Source organism: Ricinus communis, chromosome 7, assembly GCF_019578655.1.
Source record: "Ricinus communis isolate WT05 ecotype wild-type chromosome 7, ASM1957865v1, whole genome shotgun sequence".
NCBI lineage: Eukaryota > Viridiplantae > Streptophyta > Magnoliopsida > Malpighiales > Euphorbiaceae > Ricinus > Ricinus communis.
Window position 1 is genome coordinate 17,366,620 of NC_063262.1, and position 20,887 is coordinate 17,387,506.

Here is a 20,887-nt window from a genome sequence, read left to right on the forward strand (position 1 = left end):
CCACAAAAGTAACCACCAGCCAGGAACTCAGAACTCAAATCATAAATGTAGCAACCAAGACCAATACTTTGTCTCATATTCCGCAAACTGACATTCTTATTTAAATTTGGTGTATACATCACAACTAATAAAAAAATAATATATATATATATATATATATATTTTATATTTTGACATTACATGATTGACACATATACTTTATCATTTAAAACTAGTAAATATATACCAATAATTTATCGGTTTAATGTATAGATATAGACATACATCAAGTTTAGGCAAGAGTTTTACTTAAAAACAATACTATCTAAAATACGATTGTATCATTATGAATTTTATTTATTTATTTATGGAAGGAGCTTCATGGCTTTGAATTATACAATATCAAATAGACATTATTTTCACTCATTTATAACTCATCTAACATATAAATAAAAATTTTAATTGAAGATGTTTATTTTAGAACAAAAATAAAAAACTTCTACTACTTGAATGAAATTTCAAATATGTGATTATTATTATATGTGCTTTTAACTATTTAACTATTAATAATTTATATAATAAAATATTTTATATCATAAAATATTGGATGAATGCATAAAAAAAATATAACTTTTAACTAACCCGCGTATGGACTAAAAAAAAAAAATTAATTGACTGTTTCAACACGTGAAGAAAATCCTAAGAAAGTCAATCATTCTTAATATCAGTCTAATATGCATTTTGTTTTTGACGATCCATACAAGAGAGAGACATGATTTCAGACTTTAATTAATTATTTACTATTTTGAGATGAAGCCTAATAATATTAATTGTTGACATTGACCAAAAATTAAATACTCCATTTCTTTGCCATGGATAAGGACTTCATTTCTTTGCCTGCTTTGGGATAAGCCATCCTTCAACTAGAATCTATTTTTACAATCCAACGTCCTACAATAAAATTGTTATATATATAGAGCATATCTTTTTAAACTAATACGATATATATTGCTTAATAATTTATTTAATTTATTGTGATTATTATCTACATGAAACAGTATTATATATATACTAAAATAGTTAGAAAGTTTTCATCACACATATATATCATTTATATGTTCTCAAGGAGCTTGATATATATTCTAATAAAAAAATAAATGTAAGGAATATGAAAGACTATTTAATTATTGAAGTAAGGCATTTATTTAAAGAGGTTAATTTTTTCTTAGTGTTTTGTATTAATTACGAGATAATAAAGATATTAAATTATGCTTCTAATAACGCAGTCTGCTTTAAGAAATTATATAAGAGGTTATTAATTAATAAGGGTATCAATTCAAAAAGATATTATATATAACTTGTAATATTAGCTTTATTCAAATGTAAAATAATTTTATTTTATCCTAGTTCTAATTACAAAACTTAAAGTACTAAAAACTCTATTAGAATAAAAAGTATTTTTCCATTAATCAGTTATAAATTATTATTATTTTTAAAATATGGTAGGGAATTCTGAAATGTTAAAAAATTTATCAGATTGAGAAATTTCTTCATTATACTATTTTAAATTATTATTATTATTGTTTCTATATAAATATTTATTTATACAAATTAAACTTCTAAAAAATCTGAGTGAATCGTGAAGTATGGAAAATGTATGAAAAATTTGTATAATCAAAACCATAATTATAGACCGTATAATATATAATGTATAGGCACATGACTAAATTATAAAATATTATAAACAGAAACGAAAAGGAAACTTTTTGAAAATGCCATCAAAACATTCCGAGCTATTTTGTATTTTATTAAAATTGTGAATTTATTTCCCAATTGGAATTTGGAAATGCATTTTTTCTTTATTACAAAAAACATGAAATAGAATAACATACTCATCACATTCCTAATGATATCAAAACTCAAATAAAAGTCTCGACAAAGTGATAAACCGATGAGGGTAAAAACTCTATTAAATACCTATAGTCTCAACAAAAATTAAAAAAGAATCCAAGAGTATTTTAAATACCTTAAAAAGTATTAAAGAACTTATAAACACTCATTATTTTTCTTCTACTTTCTAAATCATTAATAAAAAATATCACACCACAAGAATTTACAAATTCCTCATATATTTTCAGACATAAAAACCAAATACAACTGTATGTATTAGTTCATTTCCACACTAACTAATGATTATTGTTGCTAAAATGCTAACTGATTCCGTATGACCTTGAAGTCCAAATCCCTCTCCTCAGTCAGTCTACTTTGCAAATATTAAAGTCCTATCAATTATACATACATTGTACCAACTGCTATATGTCATCTAATAACCTTAGAAAGAAACAAAGAAAAAAAAAATCTTAATAAGGATCCATCCTTGAAGGTTGATGATGTTAGTTACCACTTCTCACTAATTTCAACACGTTTTTCAGTATAAACTAAATACTTATATATAATATATAAGTGCTTAATTTCAGCTGAAGAATTACTTGATTTCATTGATAGAGAAAAGAAAAAACATGGTGAGAGCTCCTTTCTTTGACAAGAATGGACTCAAGAAAGGTGCTTGGAGTCAGGAGGAAGACGATAAGCTAAGAGCTTACGTTCAGAGATATGGTCACTGGAACTGGCGTCAACTTCCTAAGTTTGCAGGTAGGAAATAATATATATATATAGCTTCCTTAACCTTTTTTCTTTTCTGTTTTCCTTTTCGCTTAAACTTTGCTCCGAGTGGGATTTTAATTTTGCAGGTCTGTCAAGATGTGGGAAGAGCTGCCGATTACGGTGGATGAATTATCTTCGCCCAGGTGTAAGACGTGGAAACTACTGCATAAAAGAAGAGGATTTGATCATAAAATTACGCGAACAAATGGGAAATAAGTATGCTCTAAACATACATATTCTAGACTTATAATGCATTTATTTACAGATCGATGCAGTCCTGCAACTTAATGAAATTCTGTTATTTATAGATGGTCAATGATCGCTGCCAAGTTACCTGGAAGAACAGACAATGAAGTTAAAAACTATTGGCACACCCATATAAAGAAGAAAGAGAAGCAGAAGGAAAGCATATCTCTTTTGAGAGAAGTATCAAGTGAAACTAATTCCCCAACTGGTGTCAACGAGAATGGTGAAGCAACGCCAGCAAAAAATGTTGTTGAAATTGAAAAGCCTCCCTCCCACCTGATATTAGAAAGCTCTCCATTATCCCCAGAAACATCTTCAAGTAAACTCTCCTCAGTTACAACGGATTCAGCTCTAGTTTCTCCGTCTGATATAAACTGGATTGCAGAAGATAGTTTCACATCATCATTCCAATCATTTAAAGAATCTGGTGGGGATTTCTGGACTGAACCATTTATAGCAGATAGTAGCTATTACCAAGATGAGCGATTTATGTCACCTTATGTTTCTTATCACGATGACAGTATAGATTTCCTCTACCAAGTAATGCAGTAGCTAGGTTAAATTACATTAGCCGTCACCAGAAGTTGCATTTTGTAACGAAAATATAGTAAACCTTTAATATATAATTAAATGGTTATTAAATTGTAATTTTAATAACACTAATAAAATTTTCCAGTAAATATGAGATAAATTACAGAGTAGTTACCAAATTTTGATTTTGAAAGATACTTTGTAAGGCAAAAGGTACAAAAAAGCTATTGAATTTATTAGAAAAGTCCAATTGAGTTTTTTTTTTTTCTGGCTCAATTAAACCTATTAACTTTTATAAAAAGTCCAATTAAGTTTTTATTATTTTTTTTAGCCAATTAAATCCATTAATTCTAAAAAATGTCCAGGTTGGGTTTCTTAGTGAGCCTTATTGTGACTAACATCATAGAAGGGGGAGGAAGATCTATCCCTGAGAACTAAGCTAAATCAAAGTTAAAAAAGACAGACTAGAAAGAGAATGCTACTATTCCGAATGAGAGAACAAAATCACATTGGATGAGTTCTTGTCGCACTAGATCTTCTTTCTATGCAATTTGACGATTGACCTCTACCATCGGGCAAGGAAAGAGACCCATTTTTCCCTTCCCTCCATATTTATTATATGGCACCCTTTACTAATATATAATAAAAAGTAAAGGCTTGGAAGCAAGCTACTATAATGCTAACAATGTCTAAGATACCGTTAAGTGTAAGGGCTTAATTATTTTGAGAGCGCGAATAATAACCGCTCTGAATATTTTAAAGTCACACCTATATCATGTGAGGGACAAAAAGCCGATTCTTCTTCTTTATTTAACTTACGTTATAGTTCCTACAACTGTAGAACCTCCTTTCAGGATTGGTCTCTCTCTATAAAATGTGCATCTTTATGGTTTTATTACAAAAACATATTAGAGGTGGTGGGATGTAATCTAACTCAACAACTTGCACTCACCCTCTACTTAAAAATGAGTGTGACGAAGCAGACAAAAATGTTGCTGCCATTTCAAGTGAGAAAAGAAATCACTACTCTTCTTTATAAATTAGAGTTTATAGATACTAATTATACAAAAATAAAAAAGAAGAAGTGGTTTTCTCTCTCTCATGTGATATAGGCGTGATTTTAAAATATTTAGAGCGGTTATTATTTGCGCTCTCAAAATAATAAGACCCTTACACCTAACAACATTTTAAAGTTGTTAGCATTATGGGTTAATTGGATTTTTTATAAAAATTGATGGGTTTAATTAAGCCAAAAATAGGATAAAAACTTAATTGGACTTTTTATAAAAGTTAATAGGTTTAACTCAGTCAAAAAAAAAGATAAGAACTTAATTGGACTTTTCTAATAAGTTCAAGGACATTTTTGTATCTTTGCCTTTTTGTAACAAATCAAAAATTTGATACATTTTTGTTACAAAGTGCAAAGTTTGGTGTTATCCATGTAATTTACCCTTATAGTGTGCCAAAATATTCACCGGTATTATTAAAATTAAAGTTTAGCAACAATTCAGTTACAAGTCAAAAATCTCGTACCTTTTTGTTACAAAGTGCAAAATCTAGTGATTGTCAATATAATTTACTCGCAAGAGCTATAAGATAATTGTTACACATTAATATTATATGAATTCATATCTTCTTGGCTACTACTAGTGTATTACACCTTATAATTGAATATTAATTATAACATTTAAAATAATTGTGATAATATTATCTAAGTGTATGTTAGTATTTCAATAGCTGAATGCAATTTTATAAGAATCAAAATAAAGCAATCATAACAATGCAGCAGACTTAAATTAAAATAAAATTAATTTAAAGTTAAAAACTTTAAATTCATAGTATTTTACAACCTTTGTAAAATTTAGACCAAACTATATTTTACATGAGCATTAAAATAATTAAGATTACTTGTTGTAGTTCATAAATTCGACTGTTTGGTGAAAAATTGAATGCTGAACATGAAACGTGTGTAAGGTACATGGACTGTTGAAATTGAATTACACTTCGACTTTTATAATCAGAGTAATTATAAATTTCTAAGCTCCTTTATCATATTTTACTTAGATCCTAATGAAATACATTTGGAAATAATGTATTTGATGCAAGAAATTAAACTCAGAATAAAAGCTAAAGATTTTGATCAAAAGAAAATTAGATTGCATTAATGATAATATCAACATTGTTGGGAATTGAAATAATAACTTAAAACTGAAAAGCTTGAATTGAAATAAAGCTTGTATTTGAAAAGTACTAGAATTAAAATAAATAAAGCTTGAGTAATAAAACAAAACGTAAATGATGAAATACCTGCTGTAGAATTTGTCTATTGTTGTTTTTGTCGACCCTCATTGCTAATGTCCTCTTCTTCTATTTATTCCGGGAGTTACGAAGGAAACTTCGAGCTCATATTGGTCATGAGTTGAGAACGGGAATTGAACTCTATGAGATCTAATCTCTCATTGTTCCTCAGTAGCTCAGTGGTAGAGCGGTCGGCTGTTAACTGATTGGTCGTAGGTTCGAATCCTACTTGGGGAGATTGGATTCATTCCGAATTCTTTAATTCGGAATGTCGGAATGAAAGGGTTTGCTTTGACCGTGGTACCCGTTCCCTGTGTCTTTCTTTCCATTGCATTCTGTCTCATCATATCACATTCTGTTCCGCGATATTTGAGAATCACCGTCAACTGGAGCTCTATTATCTTAGCTACTTGAGGAGTTATTTTCTATAGAGTGCCAAGTAACTCCTATCTTGGTGCTAATTGTTAGTTTATGCTCCACTTTTACAGACTTCTTTTGTAAATTGTTGACCCACTATAACACTTGATTAATTAATTAAATTGGACTTGAAATTCTACTTTCTAATAGCTTGGGCCTAAAAGATAATTATGATGCCAACAATTGCCCCCTGCGTGTGTATTGGCCAGTATTAGCCAACAATACATGTAAATTAACCCTATTGTTTCTTCTCCATTTAACACGTGTAGTAATAAGAAAAAGCCACCATTTTTCTGTTTCTTTTTATTTCTCTCTCTACTGTTCGCATCTCTTCATTATAGCCACCTTTCGCCAGAAAAGACAATAGCTCACTCTCTTTGCCTGTCATAGCCACTTTTCACTAATTACACGCTGTCGAGGAGGACAACCATCACATCATCACCGCTTGTTCCTCTGCTAATGCCTTTTCTCCGTTCAATGATGTTGCCGCTCCATCAATAGTCTTCCCTTCACCAATTAGTCAATCTTCATTGCCTACTGCTTCAACCGAGAGCAGGTTGGTTTGATTCAAATTGAATCCATCTCCTTTATATGTGACTCTTTGAGTTAATTAGTGAGATTCTATGTGCATAAAGTTTTGGTACTGGAAAATATACCCACCTGCACAAAAAAATATTCTCCAGTTTATTAGAGAAAAAGGCTAAAAGGTATTCTTTTACCCAAATATTTGACTTTTGTGTGTTTATATGTTGGATAATTGTGCATAATTATATTTAAATTGCTAGAAGAGTTTTTAGGAAGTAGCCTGATATGTATGAAAAATCAGTTCTTTTTTTTTTTGAGTTAGTCTAACTTGGGGCTCTGGATCTCCAAGTGCCCAAGTTACTTGGGGATCTCGAACTTTTTCTTCTAGGTTGGATCTCAAGAACATTTCCAACTTAGGGCTATAGATCCCTACGTACCTAATTTACTTAGAAAGCTCGAACTTGTTTTTTGGGTTGTATCCCCAAGAACATTCCCAACTTGGGGCTCTGGATCCCCAATTACGCAATTTACTTAGGGCTCTCGAAATAAATTTTTTTGATTAAATTATTATTTTAATCCCCAAGAACATTTCCAACTTGGGGCTCTAGATCTCCAAGTACCCAATTTACTTGGGGCTCTCGTACTGAAATATTTTAAAATATTACCTAGATCCCTAAGAACTTTTTCAACTTGTGGATCTACATCTCTAAATATCCAATTTACTTGGAGGCCTCGTTTTGCAATATTTTAAAATATTACCTGGATTGCCAAGAACTTTTTCAACTTGGGGATCCCGAATTAAAATATTATTGGTTAACTTAGAAAATCCGATAGATAAAAGTAGAGCGCCAATAACTAGTTTTATTTGGGGATCTCATATTAAAATACTATCAATTCCTAAAGACATTTTTTATTTAGGGAACTACTTGGGCTCCCGACTTAAAATATTTTAAAGCATTATTGGATCCCAAAGAATATTTCTAACTTGGGGTTCCCGACTTAAAATATTTCAAAGAATTACTGGATCCCCAAGAACATTTCCAACTTGGTGAACTACTTAGGGCTCCAGCTTAAATATTTTATTGGTCTTCCACAGATTTATTCCTTGATGAACTATATATTTCTAGGACCAATAAAATATTTAGATCCTAATATTCTTAATTCCCACATACCCACACAATCAGGCTTTTATCCTTAAAATTATTAACAATTCAAATAATTGAAATGTGTGCACTTGTTTAGTTTTGCAGTTATGGATCAAAACTCTGTTCACCATCATGTTGTTTTGAGACCACTGACGCTCTTGGTTTTAAAGATAAAGCTCCTTCTGACTGCAGAGGTGGTTTGCTTCTTTTCTTATTAACTTTGATTTGTGCCTACTGCTTCCTCATATTATCTTCAGTATAGGATATGTTTCCACTAGGTGCCTCCTTTTACATATGTCTTCTGAATGTGCTTTGTCTCATCTTGCATCATCATTGTCATTCCTTATTCACTCATCACATATCATAAATAAGACACCAAAAAATAAAAGTGGCTACAAGGCCTATTTTTATTTAATTTATGAATGGTGGCTTTAGAACCAATCTATAGTAGAATAACAAAAATAAAAATAAAAACTAAAAGAAAAAATTGACCATTTATTTTGGCCTGACATAGATCTTAGAGTAGTAGAAAATATTATTTCAAGATCTTCTTCTTGGCCGTTGGTCGGCCTTATGCCTCCTTGTGTACTTGTTTTGCATTATTTTCCACATAGTGGAATTTTTCTTTTTTCTAGGTCTGTTGTACCTTTTATGTAGTTCTTTTTGTAATCTTAATAGCCAATAAGAATTTTCCTTTCTGCAAAAAAAGAAAAATCAAACAAGCTAAGTAATGTATAATAATTTGCATAAAGGTACATGCTTCCAAATAAGACACAACAATTGGCAATAAAATTAAGAAAAGTAAGTAAAATAATTTAATGCTAATTGTGATTGCAATAGGTGAAACCTATAAATTTTAATTACCTCCTTAATACATGTTGACCAATGCTCCTCTATAGGGGTGAGATCTTCTTTTGATTTTTCAAATACCACCCTCCTTGGATCACCATGTTTCCCTTGAAATCTTTCATCTTGTGTTCTTATAAGTGGTTGGTGCCACTGTTGACTACGTTCTTCATGATGCTTCGAGTGTTTCTTTTGCAATCTCATAGGTAATTGAGAAGTTGGATTCCTCTAGACATGAGCATTATTTCTCTATTTTTATTTGTCTTTTACCAAGAACTGCTTAGAAATCCATATATTATGAAAAACTTTTTCATTGTGAACCTCTAGAGATTTATCTTTTTGAACCAAGTATTTCTTAGGAATTCACAAGTTGCGTAAATATTTCTCATCTAAAGATCTCTCCTTTGCTTTCCTTTTTCATCAAAGGTGGCAATTGGAAGTGGCATGTTATTAAGGTGGCCATGCCTTGATAGAATTCTTGGAGAATTAGTTGGTTTCTCCTTAAATTTTTGTAGTTGATGTTTCTTGCCTTTGTCTTTAGGAGTACTTTTAACAACATCTCGAGGGGCTGTTGAGGAATGTCCCCCGAGTTTCTTAATAGTAAAAGCTTGATATAACAATAGGAGTACCATTGAAGCCACCATGTGGTGGCTTTGTACAATTGTTGTTTTCTTCTTTCTTATATGGTGGAAGATATCTTTTCTCTACTTGTATTTGAGAAGGTTGAGGCCTTTGATGGTCGTTGCCCCCTTGATAACTTATGGATGAATGCCCCGAGGCCCTTCCATATTGTTGTGCCTTAAAGGCTTTGACAAAACATACTGGCCCTTTGACCTAGAATTTTCAAAGACAAGCTTGAAGTAACTTCTTCCATAATATTAGTCATTGTTGAACTAAATTATTTCCAAAGTTTTCTAGTTGTTTCCTTTTGACTTTTCATAATTTCCTCCATATGTTTGTAGGCTAATTCTGCTTGAACACTTAAAATATCAACCAAAATTAAAGTATTAGTATCAAGGTATTCACTAGAGATAAAAATTCATTTTGTCCTTCCATAATAGGTCCTATTAGAGTGTATAAGACCTTATGATAATAATTCTCTTCAAGAGGAACAAGATCCCATTCTTCATATGCATTATAATATGGATCGTAGTATGGAGTAAAATTCCATTCATAAGAAACATTCAGATTATGCCATGTTATTATAGACACAAATTCCAAGTCTTAAGACCTAGCAATATGATTTTCAAAAAAGCTATTTTTGGATGTTGATGACATTCTTTAGGATGTCTCCCATTGGGTGTGTCAAATTATATTTGGTAAAAAATTGAATATCGAGCATGCCATGTGTGAGGTACACGAACCTTTGAAATTGAATTACGCTTTGACTTCTATAATCAGAGTAATTGTGAATTCCTAAGCTCCTTTACCACAATTTGCTTAGATCCTAATGAAATACTATTGGAAATAATGTGTTTGATACAAGAAATTAAATTGAGAGTAAAAGCTAAAGATTTTGATTGAAAGAAAATTGGATTGCATTAATGATAATATTAATATTGTTGAAATTGAAATAATAACTTGAAATTGAAGAGCTTGAATTGAAACAAGGCTTGTATTTGAAAAGTACTAGAATTGAAATAAATAAAGCTTGAGTAATTAAAAAAAACCTTGAATGATTAAAAAACTTGGCATAGAATTTGTTTGACTTTATTTTTGTTGACCCCCATTCTTGATGCTCTTTTTTTCTATTTATAGAGTGCTCCAAGTTAACTGCACCTTGAGATAATAAATATTGGAGTCGTGTGTCTTGTTTTTCAACAATTGGAGCCCCATTTTCTCAGCTACTTAGGGAGTTAATTTCTAGAGAGTGCCAAGTAACTCCTATCTTGGTGCTAATTGTTAGTTTGTGCTCCACTTTTATAGACTCCTTTTATAAATCGTTGACCCACTATAATACTTAATTAATTATTTAAATTGGACTCAAAATTTTGCTTTCCAATAGCTTGGGCCTAAAGAATAATTATGGTGCCAATACCAACAATCTTGATTCTTGGCTTTCTAGCTCTCCTCTAGTTTATCTACATAAAGAAAATAAGAATAATAACTGTAGAAGAATATAATATGCCTTTTTCAAACTCTTTAATAGGTCAAGCCACAAAATAATAGCTTCATTTTCTTCTTTTATTATTTAGCAGCTATGAGCAAAAGGTCCTATGGCTTATCTTTTTAACCATAGAGGCTTATTATTAGCACTAGCCCAAAGAGGGTCATTCTGGCTCTATAAGGACATAATGGGCCTATAAAGTTGGAATTTGCTTATCGATTTATGAGAAATTTGATATAGGAATTGGTTTGTGTTTTAGTGTTGCAGAGTTGTAAATAATGTTAAACTCTTAAGTGATAAAGTTGTGTAATATTAAGATTCATGATTGGGTTAAGATTATATAACTATAAGAATTTGTAGAAGTCTTATTGCAGATGACACCTACATTCATATACGAGATTTTTATGCAATTATCTTTCATTGACTCTTTACAAGTAATTCAACCCTTACGATTGGTAATCCCTTGATATACCAGATTTTCTTGTGGAATTAAAGACTCTAGTATAGACTCATTTTCCTAGAGTGGCCAGGTGATTTATCTTCATGATACATCTCCCATTGGTCGAGATCTGTTCTTAGCTGCGAAAGTTATCCCTGTTACTTGACACTTGTGATTTGATGCATAACCTGCTCTTAAGATAATATTTAAGATATTCTCAGGTTGAATATCTTTGATTTTTGGTTGTGAAAATATTTTTGGCATGCCTAGTGGGACTATTGTATGCTAGTAGAAATAAGACATCAAAAACAACAATGATTAATTATGGCTTCATTGAAAAATCAGACTGATTCATTCAGAACTAGCGGTTCCAAGAACGTCTCGGTTAAAAGTTAAGACAATATCAAAGGCATGCAAAATCAAAAGGAAAGGTTGAGTCTTGGAACTCTAGTTTTCCAACCTCAAAATGTTAGCCGATCTCAGTTTGTCACAAATGATGAAATGGCAGAATATGTTCGAGATATCCTAACAACGAAGCTTGTTTTATCAGAAGTTGACTTACAAAGGGTAACTTATGTTGTGGCAACAGAAAACTATAAAGCTTTTCATGGCATGATCAACCAAATGGCTTCTATACTTAAGCCATTAATTAAAGGTAACCAACATGCTCAAACAAAAGTCATGAATGGTCAAACACAGTTGAACTCAAGAACAGACAGCTGACTAATATGTTAGAAGTAAGACTAAACTAAGATATGCAATATGATAGTAGAAGGAGTTTCTAGAGGATGAAAAATCCAAATGAATGGCAGTATGGTTCGATCAATATACTGACGGGGTTGGAAAAAGGAGCTGACTCTAATAATAGAGAAAATGTTGGGGTTAATTCAACAATTGGGCAGCAGAATCGGCTTGGAATAATTTTCACTTACAATTAGAATTGTCGAATGATAGAATTAGGAAGTGATCAAGAAGAAGAAGGATATCATAATCAATATCAGAACCCACTATTTCAGCCACCATCCTTACATCAATACAAAACTACCAAGTTAAAAGAGACTCTTGAAAGATGGGAGACGATGTCAGTGTTGACTTAAGGGCCAATTAACCTCTATTTTGATCTTAACATCAAATTGAGTGTTGCTAATTATTCCTTTGAATGTCTATATGGTAGTGGTTCAAAGGTTCAATGATTGGATAAAGGTGGATTAAACTTTTCAAGTTAGGTTTATAAGAAACTAGAAAGTGCGAGGGCACTTTACATTTAGTCAACTTGACTATCCACATGTAAAGTCCTCCTGGAAGCCTCCCAATCATCTCAGAACATAGTCAAAGAGTCTTCTCTTTGAGAAGCGCGAGGGTAGCTTTTGTAATTAATCCCGAGTTAGTGACCATTACACTGTCAACTGATAAAGCAGTGCCATATGTCAAGAGCCGTTGGAGTCACAACAACTATAATAAAAAAGTGTGAGGGCACTTTTCAAGTAGCCAGGTATTTTTGGCCAAGTCATTTGCAATAAATGAGGTATGAGCTATTTGTAATGACCAAAAGTGGGTAGTATGAGTATAAATACCCCTCTAAAAGTCTTAGACAAACAAGTATGTGACTTCTATAGTGCCTAATTTCTTGTAAATATATTTCTCAACTTTCTACACTTAATTATTTCTTTGTATAGTATATTAAGTTAAATTTTTCATTCAACTAAAGCTGTAAATGATCGTTGTGAGCCCAAGAAAATAAAAGGAATTGGTTGTTGATTTTCTATTAAAACTTAAGGGTTAAGGAAATTAGTGTGAGATTGATTTATTAAGGGAAAAGGTTTAGTATTAGCCTATCAAAACACCAAGTTGTTGGTCGAGCTTGATAAAAGCCAAAGGTTGTAACCAAGATTGATTATAGTGAAACACTCAAGTGTGATCTTAAGGAGTGGAAGTAGCGAGGATTGTTCTCGAACCATTATAAATCCCTTATGTCAATCTCTTTACTCCCTCTACCTATTATTTTACCTCATTATTATGTTTTAAAGTCCTCAAAGGTTGATAACTTCACTTAATTCCAAAATTTGAAGTCACCGATTCAATGCCCTTCTTCATAGTTCCAAGGGATAAAAGTGGTATTAGAGATTCATCACTCATTCTAAAGCTTAGTTGTGACTAAAGAGATCTAATGGCAAGTAATGGAGAAGCTCAACACCTCAAAACATTCTTTGATGCATCTGATTATGTATTTTGGAAATCCCATATGAAAATCTCTTTGGATTCATATGGTATTAAGGTTTGCGATTATATTGTTAAAGAACGGAAGCCTCCCACTAAAACAAAGAATGAAGAAGAAAGAATTCTTCCTAAAAAAGAATAGATAGATGCTCATAAAAAGCAAAATCATAAAAATAAGCAAGCAATGCTATACTTGTAAGTTTTCTATTAAAAGAAGAATTGATATCCTTGATATTACACATGTTTGCATGTTTGCATGCTTGATTTTTAGTCGTTTTTAGGGCAAATTAAGTGTTTTTGTATTAGGATCACCCTGTTTTAGTTTTCTTTGTGTCTCAGGTGTTTTTCTAGGTACATCATCAAAGTTAGAGAGAAATTAAACCAAAATCGGGAAGAAGCGTATGAATCGGGCGCATTAGACTGTTCAACACATCCTGCCAACACGCCCGTGTTGAGGAGCACAGTTAGGGTCAAAGGGCGTGTCGAAATGCCTTACCCATAGCGAGAAGAAGCGATTTGCAACACGGTTTTTGAGAGTGACACAGCCTAGGAGCATGCCCGTGCTGAGTAGTACGGTCCAAATCCAAGTCGTGCTGAAGAAGGCCAGATGTAAAATTTTAGATCAACACGGCATGGATCTAGGATGACCTGGTCAGCACAACCCAAATCTAAGCCCTGTTGGATCCCAAAACCTAATTTAAAAGAAAAAAAAAGAAAGAGAAAGAGATTCGAAGGACTGGAAATAGAGAACTTTGGGGTATTCTATACAGACTTTAAGAGCAGCCTTCCGAACGATCAAGAAGAGGAAAACAGAGATGAATTCCACTTTAACATCATCCAGATAACTGTTTTTAAGGATTGAATTGAAGATTCAAAGGAAAGAAGAAGGAGAACTTGAGCTGTAGAGATTGGATTCAGAGTTATTCAAGAGGAGATAGCATTTCCACCATTTAAGAAAAGGCTGTTCATATTCTTGTCGATTCTTGTTTACTTTGTATTTGATTCTTGTATTAGTTTAATCATGAACATGTGTAACTAATCTTATTAAACCCATTTGGGGGTGATCTTTAGCTATGCTAAGCTTGTTTTATGCTTAGCTGATTGGATTGTTGATTTAAGATTGTAGTTTCATTCGAGTATAATAAAATCTATTGTTTCTTCTTCATTGTTGAATCAATTCGAGAACTCCTTTGTAATTGAGAAATTCAATTGAGTTTGGACAACTGCTTGTGTGATTTAGTGATTTACATCTTAAAGGTAAGTGTAATAACTTACTAGAATAAGAACTAGACATTCTTTAGGTAGTTAAGGAAGCGATTGAATGTAGAGGAGGAGGAGATTCAAATTGGGAAAACCGTAGATGAGAGTGAACTGGAAGACACTATAGTAGAGATGGCAGACGCCAACGATAACAATGAGAATAATCGGACGATCTATGATTTTGTGAAACCATCACTGGAGGGGATGCGAATATGCATTACGAGACCGATTGTCAACGCTAATAATTTTAAAATAAAGCGTAATGTAATTCAGATGGTGCAGCAAATGATTTAGTTCAGAGGCTTGCCAAATGAGGATCCTAACGTGCATATAGCGAGTTTCTTGGAGATTTTTGATACCTTTAAGATTAATAGGACAACAGACAATGCAGTTCATCTCCGCTTTTTCCATTTTCTTTGAGGGATAGAGCAAAGCGGTGGCTACAGTCACTACCTCCAAACACTATCACTATTTGGGACTTTTTGCCAGAGAAATTTCTTTTTGAGTACTTTCCTCCCTCTAAAACTACTAAACATAGAAATGACATATCTTCTTTTATGCAGTTTAACGATGAGTCGATGTACGACACTTGGGAGAAGTACAAGGACCTATTGCGATGCTGCCCACACCATGGACTACCAATTTGGTTTGAATTTGGCTATTAAGCATATGGTAGATGCAGCTGCAGGTGGTTCTTTAAGCAGCAAGACACTAGAGCAAGCCTAAAGCTTAATAGAGGAGATGGCCATAAACAATTACCAATGGCACACTACTAGGAGCAGGACGAGACATCAAGGGAGTGTACACTAGTTGGATGCCACTACAGCCTTAGCAGGTCAAGTGGAGTTATTATCCAAGAAGATTGTCAATCCAGATACCTTTCCAAGCACTCAAGCAAGTTGTGAGTATTGTGGTGGCCCGCATTACAGTAGCAATTGTATATTGGGAGGTATGTTTACTTCCTCGTCTTCATCTAACCTTTAGCAGGTGGACTATATGGGCAGTCAGCCTAGGCAGTAGAACAACCTATATAGCAACACTTATAATTCAGGATGGAAAAATCATCCGAACTTTGGATGAAGGAACAACAACAACCAGGGGCCACCAGGGTTTCAACGACAGCAGCCGCAATAATATGTTCTCCCACCTCAGTCTTCTTAGACTCGAGAAAAAGGCTAACTTAGAGGAGCTGATGATGAAGTTTGTGTCCACTTCAGAGACTAGATTCCAGAAAATGGATGCAGTTCTTAGAAATCAACAGGCCTCTATTCAGAAATTGGAGAATCATATAGGCTAGATTTCTAAGATGATGGCTAAGAGGCAGCTGGGGACTTTGCCTAGCAATATAGAGTCCAACCCAAGAGAGCATGTGAATGCAATCACTTTACGGTCAGGTAAGTATATTCCTGGTTCTTCTCCTGTTTCTAATAATGATGTTGATGCACAGGTAGATTCAAGCAGAAAGGTTGAAGATAACAAGGCGAAGGAACCAGAGAAATAAGAGGAAAAAAAGATTCCACTAAGGGAATACCAGCCTAAAATTTTGTACTCTGCTAGGTTGAAGTAGGCGCAAGTCGAGCAGCAGTTTGGTAAATTTCTTGATGTATTTAAACAACTGCACATAAACTTACCTTTTATTGAAGTTATTTCGCAGATGCCTAGGTATACGAAGTTCTTAAAGGAGATCCTTAGCAACAAAAAAAAGTTTGAGGATTTGGCATTCGTGACGCTAAACAAGGAATGTTCGACGATTTTCTAGAATAAGTTACTAGAAAATTAACATGATCCAGGGAGTTTAATTATCCCTTGTGTTATAGGTGACTTAACTATTAGTGATGCTTTAGCTAATTTAGGAGCTAGCATTAATGAAATGTTGTACAACCTGTTTGCTAAGTTGGGGTTGGGAGAGACAAAACCTACTAGGATAAGTATACAACTAGCTGATAGGTCAGTCAAGTATCCTAGGGGTATTATAGAGAATGTGCTTGCTAAGGTGGATAAATTCATATTTCCTATTGACTTTGTGATCTTAGACATGGATGGTGAGAGTAGTGTACCCTTGATTCTAGGTAGACCTTTCCTTGCAACATCTAGGAAAATTTTAGATGTTTGTGATGGAAAGCTTGAACTTAGGGTAGGGGATGAGACTATCACCTTTTGACTTGAATAATTCTATGAAAAAGTCTTTAGATCATATGATGATGTTGTGTATTCTATTAATGTACTTGATGATGTTGTTGAGACACTGTTGTAGGAAATGTTGGTTGAAGACCCTCTACAAGTTACTTTGCCAGTGGAAGATGAGCATGAGCTGTCAAATGAGAAAATGTTGGAGCAACTTGAATTTTTGTTAGCAAATGAGCCAAGCAAAGAGGATAATAAGTTTGTTATAATTGACTAGTAGGTGTGCAGAAGTTGAGGCCATCAATTGAGGAACCACCAGTTCTTAAGTTGAAAAAGCTCCTAAAGCATATCGACTATGCATATCTAGATAAAGACAACAGTTTGCCTGACATTTCAGTCCTAGACTTGACACCCCAGATGAAGGAGATGAAATTGCCCTCTTTAAGGAAGTATCAAAAGGCATTTGCTTGGAAGAATGCTAACATTCCAGGGATTAGCCACACTTATTGCTCACCTAAGATTCTTATGGACGACATCCACAACCTAGCATTTCAACCGCAGTGCAAGTTAAACTCGCACATGAAGGGAATGTCAATGAGTCCAGCTAAATGACTCGAGAAAAAAAAGAAGCGCTTTTGGGAGGCACTCTAACTTTTATTTTATGTTTTTGACATTTCGATCATTGGTTTTGGAACATCCACCCCTATCCCATCCTAGTAGGCTGGAAAGTAGTATAGCCCTACTTGAGGGGGTGTCATGAACAATAAACTAGGGGCTACGAAGTGCGCCTATTCTATCTCGAACAAAGAACGAGGAAGGCCCTTAGGGGAATGATCTTCCTCCTCTTATAGTGGCTTCATATTAGTATTTTTTCCAAAAACTGATGTAATTATTGGCTCCGTGGCCTCATAATGGATTTATAAACATCCTAAACCTTAATTTCTTTCTCAATGACTCTTTTAGATCCTCACTTTTCTCAATTCAACATTAATGGGCACTCTACTCAAGGGATCTTCCTAAGGAAGGCATTCGAAGGGAGACTATCCTAATCGAAACTCTTATATGGTTCACAAATATAGGCTAAAGCGTGAGCCGTCCAAAGAAAGGCGTATATTCGAGTAATATAAAGTTGGGTTGGGCCTATAAAATAAAAGGCACACCTTAGAGGTTTGTATTCTAGTGTTTTAGATGTTAGAGGCCCTATTCTTCTCCTTAGGGATAGGGTTCAGCTCTTCCCATCGAATTGATTGATCAATGAAACATCCTTTTTACCTCCACCCAACCCCCTTACGTCAATCCCATGAGCTCAGAAGAAGATATGAAGTGACCACCTAAAGTGGGAGAGTTTAAAATTATACAACAGCACATCAAATTTGTCTGCCTTGCAGAACTATCATGAAGGTACTAAACAAGTTAAATAAAGAAAGATCCAAATGGATGTCATAGTGTATAAAATGTTCAAGATAAAGCCAAATGAATCCTTGATCAACATTACCAATAGGCTGCTCACCATCATTAAAAATATGAGAAAGATTGGTAAGCATTATGAGCTTATGATATCAATAACAAGATCCTTTGGAGCCTTCCCTTGGATAAATATGGAGCTAAAGTATCTAGCATTGAAGAAGCCAATAAAGACCTTGAAAAGATTCTAAGAAATATTCTAATAGGTAAACTTATCACCCATAAGATGTCATTGGTTAACAATGAATTTGATAAAGATAAGGGAAATAAGAAGGATCTAGCATTCAAAGCTAGCACAAGAGCTCAAAAGAGAAATGATATCCCAAGTGGTGATGATGACCAAGATAGAGCGCAAAGTGAAGATGGTGATGTGGCCTTGATCACCAAACATGTGAAGAGGATTCCAGAGGCAAAGACAAGAAGAAGCTACAAGCCTTCTACCAACAAGAAATCTTCCTCCAAGCTTAAATCAAGTAAGGACAAGAAGGATGATGTAACTTACTATGAATGTGGAAAGCAAGGACATATTAAACTGTATTGCCCTAAGTACCTAAAGAGATAGAAGGGAGATAAAGAAAAGAAAAAGGGCTTAAAGCCTATATGGAGTGATGCATCCTCAACCTCCAACATGGAAAGTGGTAAAGATGAGGAAACCAAATTTTTTTTAATCACCAACTTTGAGGATTCATATAAGGTATGCTCCACTTCTCACTCTTATGATTCATCTTCTTATTTTTCATCTAATAATTATTTTAATGATAACATTTCGAATGATAAGGATGAGCTTTTGCAAGAAATGCTTCCAAATTAAATTTTTATTAAAGCAAATGCTCCAAATTGAAAAAGGAACTTGAGGTTTTAAATAAGGAAGTTAGTTCTTTTAAAACTTCTAATGAGGACCTAAGAAAATTATTGGATGATGTTTTGAAGGATAAATTGCTTAAAGAGAATGATTCCTTTAAAAATGAAGTTGAAGAGGTTAGGAATGGAATCTCCAAGTTTCACAAAGAGAAAGAATCTCTTGATACACTTGTTGTATCTTAAAGACCATCAATTGTGAGACATGCACTTGGATTTAATGGAGAATCCTCATCCATATTTCTGACAAATAATGCTATAACATTTGCAAAGGCTACTCAACCTCAAATGGTTAAAATAACTCTTAAGGGAGCTTCAAAGGCCAAAGCACACACTCGACCTCCTATTCAAAAGAAGAAAGGGATCACTCCATAAGTGTCTATGGCTGGCCTAAAGGAACAAAGCATGCATACATGTATAGGGAAACAAAATTTAAGAAACATCAGCTCATGTATGTGTGAAAATATGGCAAATGTGAAAAGGTTAAAACCTCAAGCAAAAATGGCAAAAAAGAATAATTCTCATCCTTCATAAAATCCAAAGGCCACTTGCCACTATTGCATCAAGATTGACCATGTGAATATTAAATGTAAAATTAGGAAGATGCATCTCTTTATGGATGACACTTCCGAGACTAACCCCCAAAGACCCAACCTTGTTTTGGTACCTAAAACTAAGTGAATTGACTTTCTCTTGTAGGTGTGTCTTAAATCCACAAGCACAAACCCTCGGTATGTCGATAGTGGATGCTCAAGGCATATAAGGGGAGACAAGAGCCTCTTTGTGAATGTCAAGAATTATAGTGGAGGCAAATTCACGTTTGGTAATGATGTCAAGAGTAAGGTAATTGGCATCAGTTCTATTGGAAAGAATGATTGCACTCTCATTGATGATGTTTTCCTAGTTGATGGATTAAGACATAATTTGTCAAGTGTAAGTTAATTATGTAAGATTACACACAAGTAAGAATAGGGTAAGGAATAAATAACAACGAATATGGCTCTTAGCAAGGTTGTTGATCAACCATAAATGTCTCTTAGAAAGGGTATTTATACCCTTTAACCAATAAAGAGACGTTAAAAATAGGTACTAGGCTAAATCTTTGCTTCCAGCTCTAGACAATGTATTAAATGCATTTTAAGAGCATTCGTGAAACTTAAAGTGGCAGTGGCTACAATCCATGTGGCACTCCGTGATCCATTATCTTAGAGTAACCATTGGCTATTTACTTGAGGTTTATGCAAATCGCTATCACGAAATCTGAGGTGTGGGCGAGATACCTACTGCCTTCTTGAATCTTAACTTATTAGGCATAATATGTCGGCTTGCGGTCACGAAACCTACTGCCTTCTAAAATCACTTTTGCAGGCGCTATTCATGGCTCGTGGTCGCGATATGCCCAATTGCTTCAACGGTCAAGTTGATTATAAAAGTAGAATTTACGACATGCTTGTGGCAGTTGCGATTTACAAGGCAATATTGGAAAATTGATTTAATTAGGTCCCAAAATGTATCCCTACAAAGAACACTTAAATCCAAGGTTGAATGCACTTAACTTAATTGTCAAGGTCAAAATCAAGAGTGCCTTGAGTCATGAAAAGACTTAGTTTAACAATCTTTGTCTTTTTTATTTTGACAATTAAGGTAGAGTTGGAGAGAAAAAAAATAATAAGCAAAATGCAATAAGATAGAATTGTCTCCACTTATATCATTAAAAAACTCCCCCTTTCTAGATGAAGTTTTTGAACCTAACTCCCCCTTGAGTTA

General features: G+C 33.6%; 2 protein-coding genes and 2 non-coding genes across 4 annotated transcripts; 3 read left to right on the forward strand and 1 right to left on the reverse strand.

Moving 5' to 3' along the window:
* The first annotated feature begins 2,145 nt into the window (after positions 1-2,145).
* On the forward strand, positions 2,146-3,584 carry LOC107260816 (transcription factor WER-like). The gene is made up of 3 exons (XM_048377118.1): positions 2,146-2,631; positions 2,730-2,859; positions 2,952-3,584. Exons 1-3 carry the CDS (start codon positions 2,499-2,501, stop codon positions 3,439-3,441), a joined length of 753 nt encoding a protein of 250 aa, XP_048233075.1. The 5' UTR covers positions 2,146-2,498; the 3' UTR covers positions 3,442-3,584.
* A 2,299-nt stretch (positions 3,585-5,883) lies between these two features.
* TRNAN-GUU lies at positions 5,884-5,955 on the forward strand. Its single transcript has one exon. It is a non-coding gene; the product is annotated as a tRNA-Asn (tRNA).
* Positions 5,956-15,204: 9,249 nt separating this feature from the next.
* On the reverse strand, positions 15,205-15,311 carry LOC112533870. The gene has a single exon (XR_003078223.1). It is a non-coding gene; the product is annotated as a small nucleolar RNA R71 (small nucleolar RNA).
* A 3,177-nt stretch (positions 15,312-18,488) lies between these two features.
* Positions 18,489-20,611, forward strand: LOC107260815. The gene is made up of 3 exons (XM_025156307.2): positions 18,489-18,755; positions 19,820-20,053; positions 20,489-20,611. The coding sequence occupies exons 1-3, from the start codon at positions 18,489-18,491 to the stop codon at positions 20,609-20,611; spliced, it is 624 nt and encodes a 207-aa protein (XP_025012075.1).
* Positions 20,612-20,887: the final 276 nt, after the last annotated feature.

Bases quoted from the DNA above. Each gene is read 5' to 3' on its own strand.
- LOC107260816 (XM_048377118.1), top strand. From the start codon at position 2,499: ATGGTGAGAGCTCCTTTCTTTGACAAGAATGGACTCAAGAAAGGTGCT. The intron at 2,632-2,729 runs GTAGGAAATAAT...TTAATTTTGCAG, and splicing joins TCAACTTCCTAAGTTTGCAG to GTCTGTCAAGATGTGGGAAG. The intron at 2,860-2,951 runs GTATGCTCTAAA...TGTTATTTATAG, and splicing joins CGCGAACAAATGGGAAATAA to ATGGTCAATGATCGCTGCCA.
- LOC107260815 (XM_025156307.2), top strand. From the start codon at position 18,489: ATGTCATTGGTTAACAATGAATTTGATAAAGATAAGGGAAATAAGAAG. The intron at 18,756-19,819 runs GTAACTTACTAT...TTTCTCTTGTAG, and splicing joins GTAAGGACAAGAAGGATGAT to GTGTGTCTTAAATCCACAAG. The intron at 20,054-20,488 runs GTAAGTTAATTA...TCACTTTTGCAG, and splicing joins TAAGACATAATTTGTCAAGT to GCGCTATTCATGGCTCGTGG.